This window comes from Dermacentor variabilis, chromosome 7 (assembly GCF_050947875.1).
Source record: "Dermacentor variabilis isolate Ectoservices chromosome 7, ASM5094787v1, whole genome shotgun sequence".
NCBI classification, from domain to species: domain Eukaryota; kingdom Metazoa; phylum Arthropoda; class Arachnida; order Ixodida; family Ixodidae; genus Dermacentor; species Dermacentor variabilis.
The window spans coordinates 81,455,111-81,480,176 of NC_134574.1; the positions used below are offsets into that span (position 1 = coordinate 81,455,111).

A 25,066-nucleotide genomic window follows, 5' to 3' on the forward strand; every position below is an offset into this window, starting at 1 on the left:
TTAGTCTGATGATTTCCTTATGGTGTTATGTAAGTAAACAAGCTAAACTGTCACAGTCAGCTTGGTTGTGCCATAATATATGTTAGTGGTAGAAGAAACCTGCAACCTACTTGTATAAGCCTGACGTACTGTAAGCCAAGTTCAACAAGGTCAAGCAACGCGTAAAAACTGAATGGGAATGTTTGGGAGGTACCGTAGTACTGCTTAAGGTAGTAATGGCAGTAATTGTTTTTGTCTTTAATAAACAGGGTAAAAGAAAAAAATGCACTGGCCCGCTCGTAGCAGCAGAACCTGTAGCCTCTATGCGACACTCTGTTAAGCTAATTTGGAGGCTGCCCCTTTTCTATTTTCATGGGTGGTGTGTGTAATGTTACGTGAACTAGTCTGAAGATCATTGACCATTGCAGTTTTGTTTTTGCAGTTTCACATAAAGGATGGCTTCTGTGTTTCTGGTGCACAAGCGGCTAAAATCTTTGCCAATACGAAAGGAACGCTTGTGTGCAAGGACACAGTACAGGCGCTGTGGAGCAACACGGTCCTTGCCACAAGGAGCATCAGTGGGAATGTAGCCCCCAGGAAGAGGGCATTGGGCGAGCTGCCGAAACAGCGGTTAACCCCAAAGAAGGTGGATGTTCTAGTGGGTAAGCTGTCAGAAAATGTTAATGCCACCACAAAATATGCAGCTTTGGGTTTGAATGCTGCTCACTCAACAGTAAATATTTGGGTAGGTTGTGGTTGTACTGAAATGATGAGACAGCACAGTATCTCTTTCCGTTGCTTTTCATTTCTTGTACAGCCTCTACTTTGCGTTGCTTTGTGCGAGCCTAAGAACTTTGTGCGAGTCCCTGCTACAGAATTGGACAGCATTTTTTCTCTGTGCTTTCATGCTTGAAAATGCAGTTCTCAAGATGTGCTGATAGTTTTCATCTATGGGAATGTCTTGTGTTGTTATATTACTATATTTTGTAAACGAAGTCAAAGGAAATGATTTCAGAATGCTTATGTTCCCACTGCCACAGACAAATGAACACTGGAAGACTTGGCAACAGTCATAATTTTCAGACGAACATCTATGAAGTACTGATCATAACATTTTAGTTACATTGAAGTGCACAACTTCTGGAATTGCATAACCTAAGTGGCCTTAAGTGGACTGAAGCGAGTTTCAACTGAACCATTGATGAAACACAAGGGTCGTGTTGAAGCCTAGATTTTTGGCACATTGAAAAGTTTGTTTACAAGGCCGGATTGGTTGTATTAAAAGAGCATGCCTTTATTGTGGTGTCATGGGAATGAGCAAGTGTAATTAGCTGAAGCATCTATACAAATTCTCCCTAAATTAAACGGTACATTTGCCATTTCATTCTTAAGTTATGCTAGTGCAGATAATGTAATTTACAGATAAGAGCATTTGTCATAATGAGAATATTTTTTATACAGCGCTTGCATCACTTTATCATTGCATGATTTTTGAAGTTCTACTTTTACTTATGCAAGAAACATTATAATTATTTTCAGCTACAATCCAGCACTGCGGCACGCAGAAGAACATGGATGTGTCTGACACACTGAAGAATTTGTCGTCTCTTTACTGAAAAAATACAGGATGTTTCGAAGGCGCTTCGAAAGGTGGAACTCAAATAAAAAAGAAAAGAGCTGAACTGCCCTTGTTGCGAGAAATCCATCAGCAGAAGACATCTTTGGTAGGCTTCTACTGTGGCCAGTTGCAATAGGGACCAACTGGGACTAACTGGGAATTGTTCCATAAACCAGTTGAACTGGGACCAGTTGCAACCTAGTTGCAAATTTTCACGTGGGTTTTTAATGGAATACGAGTTGAATATTGTATTACAATGCAGACTTCAACTAATTTCTTAATGATTTTCATGCGTACCTTGCATATTGCGCAATGACCCTTGTTTCCCTTTTTTTTTTCATTTCATTTAAGGCACCATGTACCAGCTTGACAAGACTGAAAGAGCTGGAAGAAAATGAAATCCTAAAGGGTACTTTGAATTTGGCCTTGATGACGAAAGGTGAGTAAATTTTGCTGAGTGATCTATAACTTTTCTAATCTAAGGCATGGAGCGTTATCTATTCTGTTCTATGGTAGATTTCTCATGCATGGCTGGCCTTGAAGTATACTGCTTCTTCATAGAGGCAATAAAATGTGAGTAGACTTGTTAATGCATACCAAATTAATATGTACGAATGGTTAAAATATGGTTATGACAAATTACCGATCCGGTTTCCATAAGGCTGGTTGCTTAATCGATACTCGCAGCCACTGTGCTATGCCAGTAGCTATGGCAGTGCGCTGTTGAGCTCGAGATCGCTGGTGCGATCCCTTGCGTGGACATTCCTATGGGACGGAATGCAAAAAAGGCTTGTGCATTGTGTGCGTGTGAAACATTACCAGGAAGTCGAAATCAATCGGGAGCCCCCCACTGCGGCTTGCCTTATAATGAGATCATGGTTTTCGAAGCATAGGACAACATAACTGAATTTTGGTCCGTAGTGACTCATCATATACCTTACAGTTGGTGCTATCACCCTTTTTGTCACGTAGCAGTAAACTGCGCCTCGATTTGCGTTGCGGCTAATGATGCGGTGCGCTGCAAAATATGCTATGCCTTTCGGGGTGCACGGAGAATGGCTTATCGTGCATCCAGACAGAGGACCGAATCCGGATTTGCAGGGCCGGACGGTGCGTCATGTGACCTCACATCAGTGATGTGCTTCGTCTGCACCTCTTCCGTGAGCCGCGTGGACGGATAACGCCAACCCGTTTTTCACATCCAGATTCTGGCGGGGTAAAGCTGCAGCTTTAACTGGCCAGGAGAGAAGTGTCTGGCAACCAGTACACTTCTCTCCTGCTTGAGGACAGCCGCATTGCAGTCAGCATCAGTCCGTTTGCTGGCGCCTGCTTTCAGTGGTTCATAGCTCCTGGTGTCGTTCACTTCTATTGAACAATGAATTTGTGCGATGACGCCGCCTTTTATTTCGTCCACATGGTGGAAAAGTTTCCCATTTTGTGGGACCTTACTCGTGCAGATTATGTGGACACCGTCAAAAACAATAAATCTGGGAAGACATCGTCGAACAGATGAAGGAGAATTGGCCAACCTACGGGCCATACAGCATCGGTAAGTGCTTCGACATATTCCAGTGCCTGAAAAAGCGATGCGATATTACATGAGACAGTAGGTTGCCTCTTCCATGTTTGACATTGTAAACAATGCAGGGGCCTTTTTTGCAGCGGTGTTACAGTCGAACCCGACTATATCGAACCCGTTTACACCGAATTATTCCATATATCGAACAATTTCTGGACACGGTATAGTTACAATGAGTATATATAGCAAAAATTACGCATACATTGAACAAAACTAGTAGCGACTCTTGATATATCGAACGTCAAGCGGCGGAAAGTGCTCCCGGAAGTTGGCTTTCCCTCGCAATGACGGTGACCATCCAACCGCTCTCCCTACGTGACCGCGCTACCTCGGAGCCGCCGACACCCCCCTACAAAAAATGATCCTGGCCCGCCCGCCCGCAGCGCTTGCTCAGACAGCCAATCAGAAGCTCTTGTGCCCTCGTCGTGCAAGATGGCGAAAGTGCGAGTTGTCTCGCTGCTTATCCGATTCATTGTGTGCTCCTTCTCCCGCAGTGTTGCCGTGATGAAGCGGCAGAATTCGCCTTTCGTCGTGAAGCTCGAAATCATAAATCGGGTCGAACGCGGTGACAAGTCGGATGTCCCCGCAACGTACAAGATTCCGAGGTGCACTCTCGGCATGATCTTGAAGGGGGAAATTAGGGCTAAAGCGGCCTAACTCGCGACCCGGTGCCCGTATTGCCCGTGGCGCCCGACGCGTATGCACGGCCGTGTACGAGTGGTTCATCCAAAATAGCTTCAGCCGTACTGACTTCCGCGTGCTCGGTGATGACTGTAAATTCTGATTAATGCGACGAAGCCGTTGTCGTTGTTGCCGTAGTTTGGAGCGAGCTGTCAGAATTTCCGGAAGCTGTTGACGAATCAACGGTGGACGAGTTTGTGAGCGCAAATGATGGTGTCGCGACCACGGGAGAGCCCGGAAACGAAGACTACATTGCCGACATCGTGCCGAGCACAAGTGAAAATGGGCACAATGAGAAAAGCAACGACGGTCCTTGGCCCACATCCTCCGAAGTGATTGGTGCGCTCGCACTAGTCCGGTGCTTCTGCGCGAATGCGGAATGTTGCGGCCTCAGCTGCTCCGACTCCTTAGACAACGTGGGGAAGTGCGTGCCTCGCACGCAGCGAAATTGCCCAAGCAGAAAAAATGCAGGACTATTTCGTGCGAAACTATGCTAGTTTCATCAATAAAGTGATTTTATAAATGGTATGTGCTTTTATGACATCCAATTATTTAGCAGGCTTATATCGAATTATCCTCTATACCGAACTGATAGGCGTTTTTTTGCGAGTTCGATATAGCCGGGTTCGACTGTATTGGTATATTATAGGCTGTTATAAGGGAGCGGTATGTCGGACAGACTTTATCACGCCTGTGGCGCTCATATTTAGTCATGCCGGATTGTAGCTTTCTCGGGCCATTTGACCCTCTACCTCTAAAATAACATCATTGATTTTCCCAGGGGAGCAGTAGGGGTAGTGGTAGAGACCAGGCCTGCTCTCCTGGAATGGTATCTTCACTCGCGTCAGGCTTTTCGCATACTGCCCTCCGTGAATTATGCATACTGCTACACGAGTGTTACTGATTACCCGAATTTCTCGCAGAGGTGCTGAAGAGGTTCTTCGACAATAGGAGGAGAACATACCGGTTGGAGCGAAAAAAAAGTGGAGCACATTAAGAGCGGCCAACCCGCCAGCGACGTCTACGCAGGCATTGAAATTTCTTGATGCAGTGAAAGTTAAAGTGCGCCGCTTAGTAATGGGCCAAGCTCTGCAAGAGGTGGCTGAGCCAGAAATGGTATGTTTGAAAAGGCAACCGGTTACCAATCTCTTGAAATATAAAATTTTATTTCAAGACGCATCTTGTACCCAGAAGGGCCATTCAATTGTGTTCAATAATGTACTGCACGTTTTGTAGCCGTATTCGGATGCATCCAATATAACGCATTATCAGAGCGAATTTGGTCCTGCTAAGCGTTAATGTAATTGCAGTAAAATGTTGTTGCTTTGTTTTCGCTGCAGGCAAGAAATTTCGTTCTTTTACGATTTATTTGAGTCTGAACCCCTTTGTTGCAGCCTCCTGTGTCACAGGACGCTGATAAGACACCACACGCAGCCGCAGTGGACGAGGCTGCTTTGGTGGATGAAGCTGCCACAGTTGACGCTGTCCTAGATAATGAAGGCTACACCACGGAGAGAGAGAATGAACTGCACACCGACCTCTTTGCAGCACCAAGTACATCTTTAAGTGAAGCACCGACCAGAAAAAGACGGCGAAATTGAAATCCGCGTTAAGACATGAGGTCGCAGCGGCAAAAGGTGCTCACCACGACTGGTAGATGGACTTCTAGCCACATAATGTGGTGATGGACGCCTGCTGGGACTGGTACTTGGACCTCCCTCTCTTCCCCTGGCCCCTCCCCTTTCTTAAAAGGGCAATGAAGTTCATTCATTCATTCAAAAGGTGCTCGAGAAAATAGCCGTAAACATGCAGCCAACACAACCTGTGATCGCTGACAATGCGTGTGAACACTTCTGGAAGCTTGTCGCTGCGACTATGCGGGCAATACCCAAAACAAGGCAGCTGTCATGCCAAGTGGAAATGCTACAGGTGATGGAAAGACACATGGAAGTTTGTTAAAACAAAGGAAAAATAAAATTTTCATTCCATTTCAATGTTGACACTTGTATTCACTTCCGAGGTTTTCTGTAGATGCTCACATCCAAGTGGGCAAACTGCCGTTGCCACGGCACCGCGCCAATCGTTGAAGAATGAACACAGCTTATCACGCACTGCAGCACCAATTCTACCACGCGACGCTGCTTGGCCGCACAGGAATGACTCAGCAGGGTTTGGTTCACTGATGACATCGTTGCCTAGAAAATTGTGCAGCACACAAGCCGCATTGACGATGGCAGTCACCCTCTCTGGAGGTGCATTGATGACTGTGTGGAAACACCGGAAGCAGTTTGCCAATATCCCAAAAGCGTTTTCGACGACACGGCAAGCCCTTGACAACCTGAAAAGTAAAGGAGATGTTAATCCAGATCATGAATTGCATGGCAGAGGAATTATAAATATACTACACCACCTGCCTAACACAAAGCCCAACTAACCACTGCAGAAATTAAGGCTTCACTGAATATTAGTAGCCACTAACTTGGGCAATAATAACTTGCTTACATCGTAAGAGCTTGCATATAATGAAATGAAACAGTGGAGTTGCTTTATGCCAATATTGGCACATCCCAATGCAGAATGTAGCATGCGCAGTATGAACTAGGCAACTTTGGAGGCTTCAGTAGATGCGAAAATGCATTGTTACAGTTCAAGCTTTCATCTGATATCTGCTGCATTATGTGCAATATGCATCTTACCTGTAATGAAAGATCTTATCTTCTGTCAGATTTGTGCCCTCAAAAGGTTTCATTAAATTCCGTCCCATCGGAAATGCGTCATCTGCAACGAACAGAGGTGGAAGGAGCACATCAGGTGAGCTGGGCACCTTCACAAGTTCTGGCAGGCCTGCCCTTCCATTTTCTACGTCTCTCTGTAGGGGTGTCGTTTGCCAGACCGCCACGTCTCCTTCTGAGCCTGGTGCACCGACGTCAGTATACAAAAACTGGTAATTTGCGCCGACGATAGCGAAGAGAATTACCGTATTTACTCGCATAATGCTCGCACTCGCGTAATGCTCGCACCCCCCACATCGGCTATCAAAAATTGGAAAATTTTTTTTTCCCCGCATCATCATTGCACCCCCAAAATTACTGCCGCGAGCCGTCTGCTTGTCGTAGCGATCGCCATCTATTGACTGACTGAGGCCACAACTAACTGCCATGGTTGGGCGGCGGTACTGTGCTATCATCCGCTGCCACCGCCGCTACCGCTCATCCACTCACCACCGCTAAGCCATTTTGCAAAGGTGTCTCCAGCTCTCCGGTGCCTCGTAGGCCTCGTTTGCCTTGTTCGTGTGTTGCACCATGCTCTTTGTGCCACTTCACCATAAGACGCTACGCAAGCTACACAGCTGTTTTTAAGCTAAAAGCTATTGAGTATGCGTTGGAACATGGCAACCGCGCCGCCAGCAGACACTTCGGTGTCAACGAGTTTTGCATCCGGTATTGGAGACGGCAGCACGATGAACTCAAGACGACTGGTAAGATACGCTGGGCCTTCCGTGGACCGAAAACTCGGAAATTTCCTGCCGTCGAATCCTCTTTACTGGAATATATCAAGGCTTGACGAGCGGATGGGTGTGCTGTGTCGATTGATTTGATATGGAACCAGGCGCTCGTAATCGCAAGAAAGGAGGGCATCCCGGTGCGAGACTTCCGCGCTAGTAACGGGTGGGCCACACGACTTATGCGGCGCAATGGACTCTCGCTCAGGAGGCGAACGACGCTTTGCCAGTGCCTGCCCGCAGCCTATGAAGAGAAAATAGTAGACTTCCATCGATTCGTTATCAGGATCCGGCAGGAGAAAAACTTCTTGCTCTCCCAGATAGGGAACGTGGACCAAACTCCAGAGAATTTCGATATGCCCAGCAGCAGGACAGTCGAACAGACAGGCGCTCGGACAGTGCACGTCAGGACTACAGGTGCCGAAAAACAGAGGTGCACGGTCATGCTAGGCGTGACGGCGGATGGGCGGAAGCTCCCACCGTACGTCATTTTCAAGCGGAAGACCCTCCTGAAAAGAAAGCTCCTCCCTGGTATACACGTGCGCGTCCAAGAAAAGGGGTGGATGACCGCAGACCTTATGGTGGACTGGGTGAAGACTGTGTGGGGGCGGCGACCGGGAGTGCTTCTTTTTCCGTCGCTCCTCGTGCTTGATAGCTTTCGGGGCCATCTTCAAGAGTCGGTTCGGGTGAAGTTCAAGGAACTGCGCACGGACCTGGCTGTTATACTCGGCGGCCTCACATCAATGCTACAGCCTCTTGATGAGTCTTTGAACAATTCATTTAAAGATAATGTCCGGAGGCTGTACACAGAATGGATGGCCGAAGGTGAACATGCTCTGACGCCGGGCGGCAAGATCAAAAGACCGTCCGTGGAGCTGCTGTGCAGCTGGGTATCAGAGGCATGGGGGATGATTGATGTAAACATGGTGGCCAGAAGCTTCAAGAAAACAGGAATTTCGAACACCCTGGATGCGACCGAGGACCACCTGGTGTGGGACGACGAAGAAGCATAGGAAGATGAAGAAACCATCGATTCCAGTGTCGACACAGACTCTGATGAAGAGTACAATTGCCTGCAGGACGTACGCAACGCGAGTAGTGACGGGGAGGTTGCGCGCGGCAAATAAAGTGCTTTAGCAGCTTGAACTTGCGTTCACCCTGTACTTTCATAACGAAGGTAAGTTACGCTTGAAAGTAATTTTTCGTTATATTTACAATTGCGGACCTGACAATCCTGATCTTGCACCCATTCATCTTTGCATTTAACACTCCAAAACCGCAAGCATAGTGTTCACTGTATCTAAACTGACAACGGTAAACACAGTCCCGTCAACGGGGTGCGCCGCGGTATCGGTGCTATCATCTAGTAAATCTCGCTTCCTCTCCGTCGCAGGAGTTGATGAGAGGCACTGCAGTTTTTCTTGCATTTTCCTTTTGCCCTCTTCTATTTCTGCGAACTGCAGAAACTTCGTGTTATGACGCACGCTACCTTCGGTACCTCCGGCAGGCGATGAGGGCGAAAGGCTTGTTAGGCCTAGGCCTACATCGGCGTTATCTGTGATCGGATCGGCGATAGTGCCGCCGGGCACCACTATTTCGATGCTTTGCTGGGTTGCGGAGTGCTTGTTGCAGTTCTCAATCAATGTACGTCACACCTTTCTTCCACCAAACTTGTTCCTCATGTGGAATTTTCTTCCCAAATGGGCCATCGTGCAGCAGACACTGATGCTAGGGCAATATGGCGGATGACGCACGGCCGACTGAAGCGGGGAGCAGATGACGAGAAAGGAATTCCGCCAATCGTATGGCACCCTCAAGTCACGTGCACTCAACAATAAATAAGAGAGCGCGCTGGGACCCTTCTTTGGCGCGGTAACTGAAGGAATCCAATGGCTGCATAGAGCCTGCATTGGCGGAAATTTGAAGAAAAAAGACCGCTCTTTGAAATGAGACCAAGATGTTCGCGCTACGATGCGTGAAACGGCAGCTGTGTTTCGGAGGAGAAGTGCCGTTTTAGTATTAATTTCGGCTCAAATTTTCCTAGTATCAATGAAATGAAGTAATGCTGGGGCTAAAATACCGATTGAATAGTTTAGAAATTCGGTCTGGTTGTGCAAAAGGGGCTGTAGATATCAGAAACACCATTTTCAAAAAGTAAGTTTTTTCGCTATTTTTTCGTCCTAAAGACCCGTGTCCCCCCTTAAGGGCAGTCAGTGTGTCCACACACACACAGCACACTGGAATAAACGGGCTGAAACAGTCCCAGGTTGCGTGGCTCACGGTTCGGTCGTCACGGCACCGTGCGTTCACCCATGCTGGAGCTGGCTGTGACGACGACATGCTCAGGCCCCGTTCAGCACGGTTGTCGGGCTCGGCACGCTCAGAAGCCGCAGCGGCAGAAACCAGGGGATGCCTTCTTCCACACGTCCTCGATGTCCGGCTTGGACACCGCTGGCGACCGACGTGCTACAGTTGCACGTCCAGCACGGCCTCAGTGCCCAGCTCATACGCCGCTCGCAATCCACGTGCGGCTGTCACACGTGAGGACCTCGTCTAGCACAGCAACATCTGTGCCAGACTGAAATGCTGCTCGGCACAGCTCAGGTGCGGCAGCTCAGGGACCGGCGGCCCTCGAGTCAGCCAGCATCTCGAGCACTGGCAGCAGGAGCCCTGGGACGTCCACGCTCGGCTCCGCAGTCCTCCGCACCTTGCTACGGACGTCTCGCCTGGCAGGAACACTTGCCTCGTTCAGCCCAGGAGCTCGGAACTGCTGCCCCCCTGGTTCGAACACTGCGAGAGCGCCCTCGCTGTGGGGAGGAATAAACTTGTGGAGACTTCTAAATGCTTCACCGCTGCTTTCCCTGCGTTCGCTTCTGGTTTCGACCGTCCCAGACGCGTGCTCTGCAAGACATCTAGTCTCTAGCAGAGTTCGTTCCGCCATCAGTCGAGCGATCTCCTGTTCATGGGCTACTCGCGCTGCTTCCCTGTCCTCAGCTCGTTTATCGCACTCTCTGTTATGCTGCTCGTCAATCCACTCTCTTAGTTCTTTACCTGACAAGCCAAGCTCCTTGCCTATCGGAATAAATTTCTCCCAGTCCATTTCCGACCACTACACACAAGCGAAGTGTGGCTCTTGAGGATGGAATTAGAGCTTAGTCCTGTCACGGATGCCAGAAATGGTGGGGTTTAGGACTATTCGGCACTTTTGCTAGTGTGCAGCGATGCGGAAGAAAGAGTGATTTATGTGCATTTATAAAAATCGAAGCAACCTTTAAAATATGCATATATACAGAGAGTTGATAGCTGTTTAAGGGCACTCAGTGTGTCCACGCACACACAGCACACTGGAATAAACGGGCTGAAACAGTCCCGGGTTGTGAGGCTCACAGTTCGGTCGTCACGGCACCGTGCGTTCACCTGTGCTGGAGCTGGCTGTGATGACGACACGCTCAGGCCCCGTTCAGCACGGTTCTTGGGCTCGGCACGCTCAGGAGCCGTAGCAGCATCAGCCAGGGGACGACTTGTTCTACACGCCCTCGACGTCCAGCTCGGACGTCGCTCGCAATCCACGTGCGGCGGTCGCACGCGAGGACCTCGTCTAGCACAGCAACACCTGTGCCAGACAAACGCTGCTCGGCACAGCTCAGGTGCGGCAGCTCAGGGACCGGTGGCCCTCGGATCAGCCAGCGTCTCGAGCACCGGCAGTAGGAGCCCTGGTTCCTCGGACATCTTCGTCCGCGCTCGGCTTCGCGATCCTCCGCACCTTGCCACGGACGTCTCGCCTGGCAGGTACTTTCGCCTCATTTGGCCCAGGAGCTCGGAACTGCTGCCCGCCTGGTTCGAACATTGCGAGAGCACCTCGTGCCGCCGTGCTCGTGCACCCATCCCCTTCTTCGTTCTCCACGGAGCTTGGTGGCCGCTCCCATCTTCTAGTGGCGCCTCGTGGCACTTACATATGACACCGTCAAATCTGACATCTCATAGAGTGCTCTACAATTTCCTCATTGCAAGTTTTCGCAAAACAGGCTTTCGGAGTTGGTTGTTAAATTATGCTAGCCAATTTCGTAACTACGTACCACAAACATTTCAAAAATTTTAATTTGCTTTATAGAGTGGCCTTAAAAACGGGCATTCATTTGCATACACTTATAATGCATTTGACTATTTTTGAGTCATAACTAAATTAGCGTGAACAGTTTTTATAATCGCAGAAGTGAAGTACTTTCTATCGAAGCGTGAGAGACCCCCGGTGACCGCTGGCGCGCATCCTGCAGGACCTTTAATAAAGTTTATCCAATCCAATAGAAATCAAGGACAGTACTTCGAAGTATAGCTACTATGTATGCTTCCACAGTGTGATTTGTTTGTTAACTACTTTCCACCTAAGACCAGACGTAATCTTTCTTGTTTTTTTAGTATTTCCAGCAGCTACAAAGCACACTGTCGAGTTCATGAAAAAAATACTTAATGTTTTCCTGAAGTAATGAACCTTTAAAGGAATCAAACAAATTTGCACTGTCATTTGCTCACTCTACAGTTGAAACAAAACTCGGCTGTTTTTGTTACATCAAAGCAAGAAAAGATGCGGTTCGAAGCCTGCAGTGCCACATTTTCTGGGTAGACTCAGCTGCACTGTTTCACAAGTTGCATAGAAAATATTTAAGCATAGTCAAGAGCTTTCAGGTTGACTTAGATTATCAAGAGAAGGTTTGTGTGTGAGTTCTCCAGAAAAGCTGAATTGCAGTAACACCTGTTGAACTCGTGCCTCTTACTGTCCCTGTTCTTAGAATCCACGCTGGGAATGTGAAGCCAAGGTGGTACCTTTAACAAAAGAGGTTCATTGTCTTCACAGGGGTTAGGGGTTCATCGTCAAGTTAATGTCTCATATTTGCTGTTCAGAGAAGTTTGTAATTTGAGTGCAGCTATTGGCAAAACCTGTTTCTGTTTTAGCCTATATTAGAACTGCACAGATAGGCAAGTTTTGTGTGTGTGTGTGTATATATACATATATATGTATATATTTATTTTTTACTAGCCGGGAAGAGCTGTCGCAGTATGAAAAAATTCAAGGAAAAGCAACGAAACAGGACAAATCACACTAGCACAGGATTTGAAAAGTATTGTTAGAAAAATATTGGTGCCCACTGCAAGTGGATATACAGTTTATGAATTGGGCTAGTTGGATGAAAAACAGTGCAGCAAGACAACATGCTCTTCGTGTTTTATTTCTATTGTCTTTTATTGCAGTGCTTGGAACGTGAATCTACAGGTTATCATGGCACCATTCTGCTGTACAATTTGCAGTACTGCCTTGCAGACAATATCACAATGCTGAGCTAATGCAGTTTCCCTTTGATCTAAGATTAACACCTGGCTACAAAAAAAAAAAAAAAAACGAGATGAAACTGCCAGTTTTCATGAAGCAACTGTATTGAATGTGCCAAACCATTCATCACATGTGTAACTTTTGCTGCTCACAGGATTCTTATACTTTACACACAGTGTAACTAAATCGGAAGGCAGTTTAATGATGCCCCATGGAGCATACTAACTTCAGGGATGAGCACATTTGGAAGCTGGTTGATGCACATGATCTGTTTTGATGGCCATTATGCAACACAGCAAATCACAGATACTAACATCCCAAAGGGAATCATTTGCACTTAGGCCAGCCCTTTGTTGAGTTATCCATGAGAGAACAGGCACTCGTCAAATCACCTTCCTGTTTTCCCTCAAGTTGTCAAAGGATATCTGTTTATATTTTGTCTGCCCAAAGTTAGTAGGCAGCAGAGTTGTTGCGCAGGTAATAACTCATCAGCTGGGCAATGGTGTATTTACCAGCTGTACATTTGAGAAATGTGTAGTGTGGTACGTTCTTAATGTGCATTACTTCATTTTCTATCCCCATTCCTTTCTCACAGGTTACACAAGCAGCAAGTACCCGATGGCCAATGCGTCATACGTGAAAAACAGCTTCGCTTCATTCATTGCCAGAGACATGCACTGATATCTGGATCAGGAAACACACAGCTGTGTTGCCACACTTCATCAAGTGGGATTTTTTTTTTTTTTTTTCGGTGCTGTGTGAAAGCTGTCGCATGGACGCTGTTCTTACAAAATAGTTTTTTTCTGAATACCAAAGACAAGAGACTTATCAAAGCCTTATTTATTGATCACGAAAGTAAAACAAACTACATGCTACCCTTAGTGGGAAAAAGTTGCCATTTTTAAGAGCACATTTTTTCATTTCGCTTATAGGTCGCATCTTCATTTACATGTGTATTAGCTTGTTTTTGTGCAGATGTTTATTTACCAGGACATGTCTTTCGTTCCTTTTTTTTTTTTGGTCACGCCGGGCTGTTTTTGCCAAGCATTCATGGCTTTTTCTGTGTCAAGTCGGCCGGTGCCTTAGTATCTTTTGCTTCATGAATAAGCTTCAAGTTGAGTCAGTAGTGAAGTATATTCCTACCTTATTTCATCATTTCTGTCTCTGAGCTGTTAGTCAAGTATGTAGGTACACCAAATTGCCAAAGTGTCCGTAACATTGTGGTATGTAAAGTTATTTGCATTGTTTATTTCTGCAAGAACCCTACGAGTTCTCTTCTGCCTGTATTTAACACTGCTGTACATTTTTTGTTACAGTTCAAAGAGTCCCTTAGGCAGCCTATAAGAGTGACAACTTTATTTGTGTGTAAGATTTACCATTTTCATCTATCGAAGGTGTATGTAAAATACCTGCTTGTAGGTATGCAAGCATTGATAGTTAATAAACACACTAAGCTCTACTTTTCGGTTCTCATGATGCTGCTTTGTACAGTGCTGCGTACAGTTTACAGTGTAAACTGTTATGGGCTCATTCTAGTAGCCGTTTAGATTGCCAATGTTGTATGCTGCCAGTTTCCGTCACATCTATGGCCAGGCTCCGGCCCACAATGGGGGACTGGTCAAAAAATGGTTGGATTGTTTTGAGAAAGAAAAAAGTCACAGGCCGGTGCCATACATACATTAAATACATGTATGGCATACCTAATTAAATCAAACAGGCTTTGATGCCAATAAAACAATCATCATCATTAGCATCGTAGCCTCAATACCTGTCTTATGGCGCGTCCTCACAAGCTATGAACCGCTGCTGAAGAAGTCAATCGTAGAATTTTGCACATATTTACATGCCCATTCATTTCACGAATACTTGGTATTTTGCCTTCACACAGGTAGCCGTATATCCTTCTGTGATGTAACTAATTTAATCGTAGTTCACAATGGTAACTCAGCAATTACGAAACGTTGAAACACCCAATGGTATTTCAATAAAATTTCAGTGGGCAATATTCAAGAGCTCACAACACTTCACCCAATTATATCTACATAAATTTACAATAATTTTTCAATACAGTACTCAACATTCACTTACGGAATTTCAAGGCCTTGTCAATAATTTTTTGTAAGGGAAGGCAGCTAAATTTTTGCCAATGTCAATGTGCATGCGGATGTGCCAACCTGTTTGCTTTGTGCCTCCTGTCAATTTTTTACGACTCATTTCCATTTTATACATACAAGATCACAAACGAATAACAGGATCTGGAGGTGTTACATGGGAATTTTATTGAAGGTTGCACAAGTTCTTGGGTACACTGCAAACAAATGACGCCTGCCCAGCAGTAGAGAAAGCAGCTATGGAGAGCTTCCAATCTCTGATGTAGGCTCGCACAGAGCTTTCAACATCCTAGTATAAATGTATCAAAATGTTTAAAGTGTCACCTAGGTTTTTACGACATAAAGTATACATTTAATACAGGCACGTACCTAGGGGAAGGAGGGAGTAGGAGTCACTAGAGGAGTCACGCCCTGGCTCACCACTTGCTTCCACTTCTCCAAACGAAAATGTCGCAGCGACAGGTGGGGATTTCGAGACATCTCGCCCGGCCAAAGAGGCATCAAAAACTGTCATCATCCCTCTTAGTGAATACAACATTTGACTGTACGTCAATTACACAGACAGCTGGTGACATCAAAGATTGTGCATACTCCGAAGTTTGGATGCCACCTTCCAGCTAGGACTCTGAGGTCTCGGTGTCTAAAGCCGGCAAGAGACGCACGTTCCAGTCCCACTGCCTTCAGCCATATAAGTGGCTTGCTTTTTATGATGTTAAAAATAGAGCATTTTGTAAAGCTTGCATATTTTTTTGCGTGAAAAGGCAAGCTGGTAAAGGCGCGCACCTAATGTGCAAAAGCCTAGTGACCACCCCATTTAGAAAATAGAAACAAGCCATTGAGACTTTCGAAAGCCATTTGCAGACACTACCACAAGAGGGCTACTACTGAAGCGTAAAGTTTCCTCGATGTGAGCAGAGGTGAAGTGGATAGCGTCTAGATGCAAATCAACCAGCAAGTAAAAATACTTGTTTAAGGTTACGAAGGCAAAACTGCATGCAATCATCGAGACTATCATGTTGTGTGGAAGACATAACCTCACTTTCAGGGGCAATAAAGATGTCAAGCAACTTACTCTTCAAGAGCCAGTAAACAACGATGGTAACCTTAGGGCATTTTTACACTACAGGGCAAATGGAGGGGACTACGTGTTGACTAATGACATTCAAACACCTAGACACGACACTCTGTACTCAAGTCTACGCATACAAAATGAGAATTTCTGTTATCGGGAAGCTAATCCAAGACAAAATAGTCAGAAAAGTCAACAAAGCAGGCTTTTTTGTCGAGCTAGCAGACAAAACATCGGATGTATTGCAAAACCAACAATTTTCATTGAGTGTGCAATATGTTGACTTCAGCACTTTTTGTATTCGAGAGGATTTCTAGTCCTCTGTAGCTGTCGAAGATGTCCGTGCTTCTAGCTTAGCTCACACGCTGAATAGTGAGCTTGTTAAACTACGTCTGCAGCTGGACCACATGAGGCCAAGGTTACGACGGCGCGCTAGTATCCGGTGAAGCATGCCGTGGCGTACAGGCGATCATATCGCGAAGAGCTTCCAACTGCATAGTACATGCACTACTCATCACACTCCTTCAATCTCTGCCTGAGCGACCCCTCGAATGTTAGACATTCAACGTGCCTTCGGCATTATTAAAGACATTTGTGCTTTCTTCAGGAGATCCCCTAAAAGAACAGCGACCCTGAAAAGTCTCCTTGAATGTGCATCGAAACCCTTCTGCCACCTACAATGGTATTGTTGAACCAGGTGGGTGGAACACCACGAGGCGGTCTCAATGTTTAGTGAGGCATTGTCCCAAATAGTCGCCGCACAAAAAAACTGAGACACTTCTTCGGTGCACCCCCTTTTCTGGGGCGATCGGGTAATGCTGGTAAAGAGCAAGCCATAAAAATATCTTTACGGCAGGAATGCCAGCCACCCACCATGGAGCCCAACAAGGGGACACTGTAGAACCTGTAAACACAGGTCCCACAAACGCCAGTTGTACGTTCCCACTTTAACCAAATACGTATAAGCAAAGGTGGCTATGACACACAAGGTTATCCCTTGCCACCAAGAATGTTGGAAGTAGATGGAACAGGAAAGATTGAAAGCGAAAGAAAGACGAAGGTTGGAGAGGAGGAGAAAAAAAGGCGACTGCCGATTTCCTCCAAGTGGGTCAGTCTGGAGGTGCCATGTGTTGCCTCAGCCGGGGAGCCTTAAAGGTCCGCACACCCGGCACTGGCGCAACCCCCAGGATCCACCTTTCCCCAGACACGGCTATAGACCACGCACGGCTACACGTCGGAGGGTCCAACTGTCGTGTGCTCGGGTACGTGGCATCACAGCACACCGAACGCCTGGTTATGCAGATGCCCCTGTGAAGTGTGTTATCTATATCGACTGATCAATGTTTTCTGAATTTCAGAGGTGGCTAGCAGCTACCCACCCTGGGCCGACACACTGTCACACTCTATCAAAACAGTGGCAGACTGGCTGACAACACTGCTGCTTGAGCGTCATCTGCACCTCAAAGGTAAATGTGATGCATTTTATAACCTCGATTACATAGAATCAGTGGCGAAAATTGATGCGAGGTCAGACCCATAAACTAAGTGGGTCAACTTTAACATACAATGCATTTTGCTGCAAGCACAATGTACAAAAAAACTTATGTTGTATCACTGACGAAAAAAATTAGCGCTGTGCAAGCTCAGCCAATACACATTCGTTACTAATATCAATGTGTAATACACATTATTGCATAACCAACCATTGCAGTTGGTTATGTAATCCCATTATCTTTCACTATGCAGGTACACTTCTATACGAGACACTGAATGCTCCTCCATGGCAACATCTTACAGCAGATATTCTTGTGGACAGAGTGCATGGTGACCACGCAGGGTACAATGCTCCAAATGGCTGTGTATAGTGCTCTACATTTTATGATAAGTATGTAGCCTTACCTACTGCAGCTGCTACTGCTCTCAGCTTGGAGAATGTCAACCAGTCTTCTGAGCTGCGGATGTTTTCTCGCAGACTGCGTCAAATGTGGCCAAACTGCCAGAAAAGCAAACCACCACAGGAAAAACAGCTGCACCAAGAATGTTTTCCCAGTGTTCTCTGGCAACGCAGCCACAAAACATGGCAAACAACTGGAGGCAGTTGCTCGCGCTCAGTTCTCGAAGAAAACAGGTCTTTAGTTAGAGAAGTGGGCATGTCAGTAAGCCAAAAGCTTCCGTGGTTTTCGACTAGTCCTGATGGCATGATTGACAATGCAAATGCTATAAATTAAATAAAGTGCCCATATGTGAGTGACATCACACAGCTAATTGGGCATGGAAAGTATGATGTCAGCCTGTGCCAGGACGGGACATTGTTCCTAGCAGAAAATGGGCTAAATGGCTATTACAGTCAGGTGCAATTTTAGTTGCTATGCACTGAGAAGCCACTTTGATTTTTTTGTGTGTGGAGCACTCAAAGTGATGTGCTCATTAACGTCCCTTTTGACCCTGCCTACATAGCCAAAAATATGCCACGGCTAAAGAAATGCTACTTCACTCAACTGCTTCCATGCATGGTAGACATGCACGATGATGAAAATCTAGATGTACCCAACCAGTACTCAACGATTTGTAAAATTTAAACCATGCCAAATAAATATGTGGGCAAGTACTTCTTAATACTGCACAGGAGTACCTGAAAAAGAGCAAGGGGGATTTTGGCAGCCAGAAGACAATCTTCGTATGACTCAGTACCTGCGCGATACTAGCAAATGCGTAATTATCTTATCAGCCATCAGCATGGTTGGGTGAGCAGCAGCTTTTTAATCACTGCCTCCATGTCGCAGCTAGCTCTTTGGAGATAGGAAATACAGTTGTAAACGTGCAAACGCAGTGCAATGTAGTTAAGATATTGTTCTTTTAAATGCTAACCCATACCAGAGTCCTTCCATTTTTTTTTTTCTGGTCACGAAACTGCCGCCTCAGTTTCATATAGAGCCAGCGCCCGCCGCTAGAGGCGCCACCGTGCATGAGAGGGCATGCGAACACCGCTGCCGCTGTGGTTGTGTGTGGGGCAGCCTCGGTATTCTAGCTTTCTCAACTTCCTCAACCGTCGCTTTAGTTTCACGTAACTATTTTTAACATTGAATATGGTTAAATTACTGCCTGAGCGTGTCTTCTGCCATGATATGAGCGCCCGGGACGAAAAAAAAGCCACTCATAACATGGAGCTTGCGGCGGTCTCAGACAAAAAAAAAAATTGCAAATCTGGGATTTTAAGAGCTAGAACCGCGATACGATTATGAGGCACGTCGTAGTGGGGGACTCAGGATTAATTTTGACCACCTGGGATCCTTTAATATGCACCTAAATTTAAATAAATGTAAATAAATGTCTGAATGAGATTTAGGTAGGATTAATGAAAGACAAACTTCGCTACTAAATGTCTTTAAATGCACCGAAAGGTCTGCAAAGCGATGCCATTTCTGAATGAGATTTAGATAGGATTAATGCAAGACAAACTTACTAAATGTCTTTAAAATACACTTAATTTTAAATAAACGAGTGTTTTGCAGTTCGCCCCCGTCGAAATGCGTCCGCTGTATACGGCAGGGCGGTCTCGGTCCAGATATCTTCATCATCGCCGTTCGCCTCAACACTTCGGTGGGCTCCGCTTTTTAATATTTGCCTGAAATTAAACACCGCGCATTGGCAGCAAAGCGCCAGTGGTCCCACTTATCACCAGATGCAAACATATGGGCTGTTGCACCCCCGCTTACTCGTAAGTAAGCGCCAACTCTCCGTTGCGCGTAGCGCCAGATTGTTCTCCGAGCACAGCTGTTCACTTTCTGTTAAACTGTGGCAGAGAAGGACTCTGACTGTGGGCAGTATGTTATAAGGAGATCAAAATAATGAAATTGTTATTGCAAAGGTCTGCTACCGTAGAACACTTAATGACAAAGAAAAGGAAATTGAGCTGCTCCGTGCGCTTAATTCAGGACAACATTCATTTGGGCTAGATGGTGCATACTTGAATTACGAAGGAACAGTGCCAACGAAGACGATCACAAGTGGGGAGAACGACACAGGACAAGCGCCTGTCCTGTGTCGTTCTCCCCACTTGTGATAGTCTTCGTTGGCGCTGTTCCTTCGTAATTCCGTGCGCTTAAGATTTCTCTGCAAAGCGACGCCATTTCTGAATGACATTTAGGTAGGATTAATGCAAGACAAACTTCGCTACTAAATGTCTTCGGTGCGGCTTTTAGCAACGGATTAAGGCGAACGTGAAGTGTTAGGACCTGAACAGTTGAAACTAGCTGTATTGTAATTAGGCAACTGCCTTAGCAAGCAGTCATTTAGAAGCGTCAGTAAGCCCAGCACTTATTCACGCTGCTCGTGGTTCCGACGCAGAAACGACGAGACTAGGTATTTTGGTTCGTAATGCGTAATGCGTAATACGTAATGGTTCATTTTGGTCGTAACTATTTACAATATGTTAAAAACTTTATAATTCGATTAAGAAAAGAAATAGAACGCGATCATTTATTTATCATGTAAAATAAGCGGAGCGAAATACAGACAGCACATCGCGTCAGTGTCCGGTCACAAATGGTCCTCCTTTACCAATGCTAGAAGTTTGTTAAAAGCGTGACACTGATATAATAAGCATAAAGAAATAACATCAAACGTGAGAGGTGTGCATTTGGGGGCAGGAAACAAACACCAGCAAACGAATGGCAATAAATACAGAATGCATAATCTATTGTTTCTATAAACAAGAAAGTGTGAAGCATAAGCATTTCATAACACATGGCAAAGCAACTTTCAAACGAACACAAGTAGCCACATCACAAATACAGCAATTTTTTTTTAAATGGCTTGCTAGAGATACCACCATTCTACTTCTTCAGCTGTTACATCGTTGTCCCACCCCGCCACTTCAACTAAACAGCCCAGCACTCGAAAAATAGCGCAGCACATGCACAGAACGCACCCTATCACTCAGCTCGCACGCGTTTCGGTACGCGAACGATGCCCTCTGCGGCACAGTGGCGCCGCGTCACGGCACAGTTGGGCAGCATATGAACCTCTCCCATAGCGTGACGGCGGAGTTTCGTGACCAGAAAAACATGGAAGGACTCTGCCCATACATTGATTTATTCACAGCAGCTATGCACTAGTCACTGGCATGGAAGTAGCCTTCCCTCTTAAGAGCAATGTGTTCTCTTGAACTTCGTGGATGCATGCCTTCATAGAAGCAGCAGCACAGAGCAGACTCAGACCTTCGCTGGAGGCGTCACTCTGTAAGCGCGCGATAAGGAAATGCTACCTCGCGCAATTACGATGTTTCAGGAATTGCACAGCCCTCATGGAACCTAACAAACAGTTCAACATTTTCCCCAGAAGCCTCTTCCAAAAAGTCGGTAACTCCCATGTCAAGATGGAGACTGCATGCTAGCGAGGTCAGTGGTAGGTTCATGGCAGTCCTCTGAGAAAGCACCACCCATTACCGACGTTTGGTCGATAAGTCTTATACCTTTTTCTTTGCCTGTTGACTGCCGTACGTTACTAGACATCGTCGTACTTTAGGCATCTGCAATGAAGACATCTGCCATGTCTTCCTCTTGTATCCGAGGCGAAGAATGGGCACAGGGTTTTGACCGCTGCGCTTACTGTCAACAAAATGCATAGAACATCTGCATGACGATGACGAATGGACGAAATCTTTTCTATTCACTACTGCGATCCACTGTCTCTTAAAATCTGCATCAGCGGGAAACCTATGCAACAAATAGATGTTGCAGCCGCACTCCTCTTGCACCACATTGTGCATGCCGCACAGCTGTTTTCTTGCAGCATTCTTCATTTTATTGTTGCTACAACTGTAAACAGCGGTGATGCCCTGTTCAAAAACTGTTCTTAAAAGAAACCCCAAATTTGCTAGTAAGCACAATACAGCACCTAACCAAGCAATTCGCTCGTGCAACAGCCCAGAGGCCTACTACTCTCATTGCCAGGAGCCGAGTACCGACTCCTGACTCCCTGGTTTAAATATGTATAGTGGAGTAGAATAATGCCCTAGTGGCGCGACCAAGAGAAAGGGGCAATGGGCCGGTTGAAGCAAATGCCGGTAGCCGCTGTCGATGGTGCTGCTGCGCCTTTTTCTAGCTGCTGGTGCACGGTCGGGCCAGCTCAGACACGCTCTGCGGCTATTTGCTCCGCGTGTTTCCAAGCCATGTCATGTTCAATGTGGTCATTCTGGTGGAAGACAGTGGATGATTTGAAAAAGAAGGCATCTCCCTGCATGTACTGCTCCACAGGAGGCACAATGCCAAAAAGAAAGACTGACTCCCATTGCTGCGCTCCGGGCTGCCACAGTGGTTATCTGGGTGCTCCGAAAGCGTCATTGTTCGCCGCACCAACGGAAGATGAAATTCAGAACTGGCCGTGCAATCTGTGAAGAACAGACAAGCCTTTCACTTAATCTTCAGTATGTGAGCGCCACTTTGAGCCTCGATACATTTTGAAGGATTACGTCCACATCATTAATGGCACCGAAGTGTGACTTCAACATGGCAAGTCATCGCTGGTGTCTGGCGCGGTGCCTAGCCTTCTGCCTGACTGTGCATCCTACCTTTCTGTTGCACCTGTCAAATAGAGGCTGGAAAGGAAGAGGCCAGCCGCAGCAAGTGCACCGGCGGTAAGCACGAAGGCATGCAAGAGCGCATGGACCGCACAAAATGAAGAACGAATGGCAGATGGCCAGCTCTGCCAACCACTTCATGAGATTCAGGCCGAGAGCGCGCAAGTTGAAAACGGATAGTTCACGGGGAATGAACTGTTTGCAGTTAGGTCACCTTAAGCAGTAAATGTTCCTTCGAAGTTCTGGTGCCGCTTTAACTGCGGCAGTGACCGAACTGTAAGTTTTCGCGATGTCGGTATGAAAGCAAGAAAGACTCGAGATATTGCATGAAAAAGTTGTGCATTTCAGTGAGCATGGAGATGAAGTGTCTGCTCAAGTGTACTTTAGAGGTGTGCTGTGCCAGGACATAGGTGTACGCTTCCTTGCCGCCGCCCATTTGCTACAAGACTGACAGCAGCATGATCTGCCAAGGAATCATGCCTGAAAGTGACTTTCATGACCTGTCACATATTATGACCCTGAGGTTGCCGTCTGCTCCGTGGTATTTGGGGCTCTGCCTCCAGTACTAGGTACCTGGGAAATGTTTCTCCACAATGTAATTAGTCTCCTTTGAACATTTATTGCTCTGCACATTAGTGTGCCACAATTTCAAATGTTATTCTCACGTGCTCATTGCTTTTTTTCTATTTCCAGGCGCTGATTGTGCAGAATGCAAGGCAACACGAAAGCTGCTTCTGACGAGGAAGTCACATGCTTCACGTACGGGGGTACAGCAGTCTAGGAGTCGAGCCCCAGCTCAAAGGCAAACCCTTCTAGGGTCAATGACCTAGATATAGGGCACCGCGAAGAAGTTTAAAATGGTTGGTGTCATATTTACGCCGCCGACTTTGCGTTTAAAAAGTGCGCCGATTTCCAAATTTTTTTCTTTCCTGGCATGTGCTCCCACTATGTGGGAATACAGGGACTTTTTTTCTCGCGCCTCCCTCTCTTGGTTTTTGTTGCATGGTTTTAGAGCTAGTTTGCTATGGTGCATCAATATACTACCACTCTCGCATTTGTGTGTGCGTAGGTGGGCGGCAGTTTGGGTTTTGTTCCGCAGATGGTTTCGGCTTCTTGCGCTCGCAAAACTGATGGCTATTTCGTTACTGATCACTCAAAGGTCGGTCACCTGTTTCTCACTCGCTTAGTGCTCACAGGGGTGAGCATAGGAAGGATGCCGCCACGCATGCGTTTCGTTTTCTTTTTTTTGAGGGGGGGGGGGGAGAGACTTGTGATATCTAATTGCCTCTGGTTGGTGATAAGATTAAGATTAGTGAAAGTTTGTCACACATTTCGCTTTTTTGACAGGCACACAACCAGTTTTCTTGAGTGCGCTCACCTACGCAGTTCCATGGCGCTATGGACGTAAATATTATTGGAAGAGCAGGGACATTTCAGACTTGCAAAATATTCTCATGTGCGCATATTGTATGCCTTGAACTATATGTAACAATGCATCAAATTTTTTATTTTTAAAAGTTTATTTACTTTTATTATTGTTCTTATTCATGAGTAAAGAGTACATATATACCAACGCAAAATATTTTTTTCTCACTTTACAGTCACCCCAGAAAAATTACGATAAATTTTTTTCGAAATAGGTCTATCAGAAGAATTGGAATCTGCAGTAAAAAAAAATCGACCCTGTGCAGTCGACCCTGAAAGGGTTAAAGCTAGTAAAGCAAAAGGCAGTGCGTCTCAGCAACCGCACCACCGGCTTGAAAATCAAACTTTCTGCTATGGTGGCCAAGAATGCAAGTATTTGTGAAGGCGAGTCTGTAGCAATAGCAGGCCTTCCACGCAAACAGCGTGAGGCAATTCATCACATGTCTAAAGCATCTTCATGTTCAAGCACTAAAGGAATGAAATGCTAGAATGCTTGATGATGAAGATCCCAAAGCTTTATGAGCACCTACGCAAGGAATCCGTATAAGATGTCATGCAAAACTACACTGAAAATACATGAAGTCTTAAAAGACGGGGTATGGCTTCAGCGCAAAGTTCTCGATGTTCTCAGCGAAAAGACAAGATCAATGGACTTATTCCAAAGCCATGAAGGTCTTATTGTTGACGAGATGAAGTTGTCCGAGCACCTTTCTGTCACCACCGCTGGCAACAAGAAGGCTTTGTTGACTTTGGTCCGTTTACAGCAGGACGTGACAAACACACTGTCTGTGATCATGGCATGGTCATATTATTCATCCCATTTGTTGGCAAGTGGACACAAGTCATTGCAGCATTTGCCACTAAAGGAAACATTCAAGGAACTTTCTTAAAGAAGATTCTGCTGGAAGCAGTGATCTTGGTGGAAGAAGCTGGCCTGAAGGTTGACTTTATCACATCTCATGGAGCACCGTGGAATCGAAGAATGTAGACAATACTTGGTGTAGGGGTACCTGCGACTAGCACACAGTGCAGTGCGCAACATCTTGTAGATTCTGAGCGGCAACTTGATTTTTTATACGATTTTCCCCACTTGATAAAGCGCTTATGCAATGGACTACTTGGATCTGGTTACCTGCTGCCAGATGGATGTGCAAGTCTTTCATGTGCACATAACCATAACCACTGCAACCGTATTC

General features: G+C 46.1%; 1 protein-coding gene across 1 annotated transcript in view; it reads right to left on the reverse strand.

Moving 5' to 3' along the window:
* Positions 1-3,872: 3,872 nt before the first annotated feature.
* Positions 3,873-25,066, reverse strand: part of LOC142587566 (uncharacterized) — a 94,317-nt gene continuing 73,123 nt past the window's right edge. Inside the window, exons 2-3 of the mRNA XM_075698673.1 lie at positions 6,554-6,635; positions 3,873-6,195 (exon numbers count right to left, since the gene is read on the reverse strand). Coding sequence (XP_075554788.1) covers positions 5,838-6,195; positions 6,554-6,635 — 440 coding nt within the window. The 3' untranslated portion in view covers positions 3,873-5,837. The remainder of the gene's footprint in view (positions 6,196-6,553; positions 6,636-25,066) is intronic.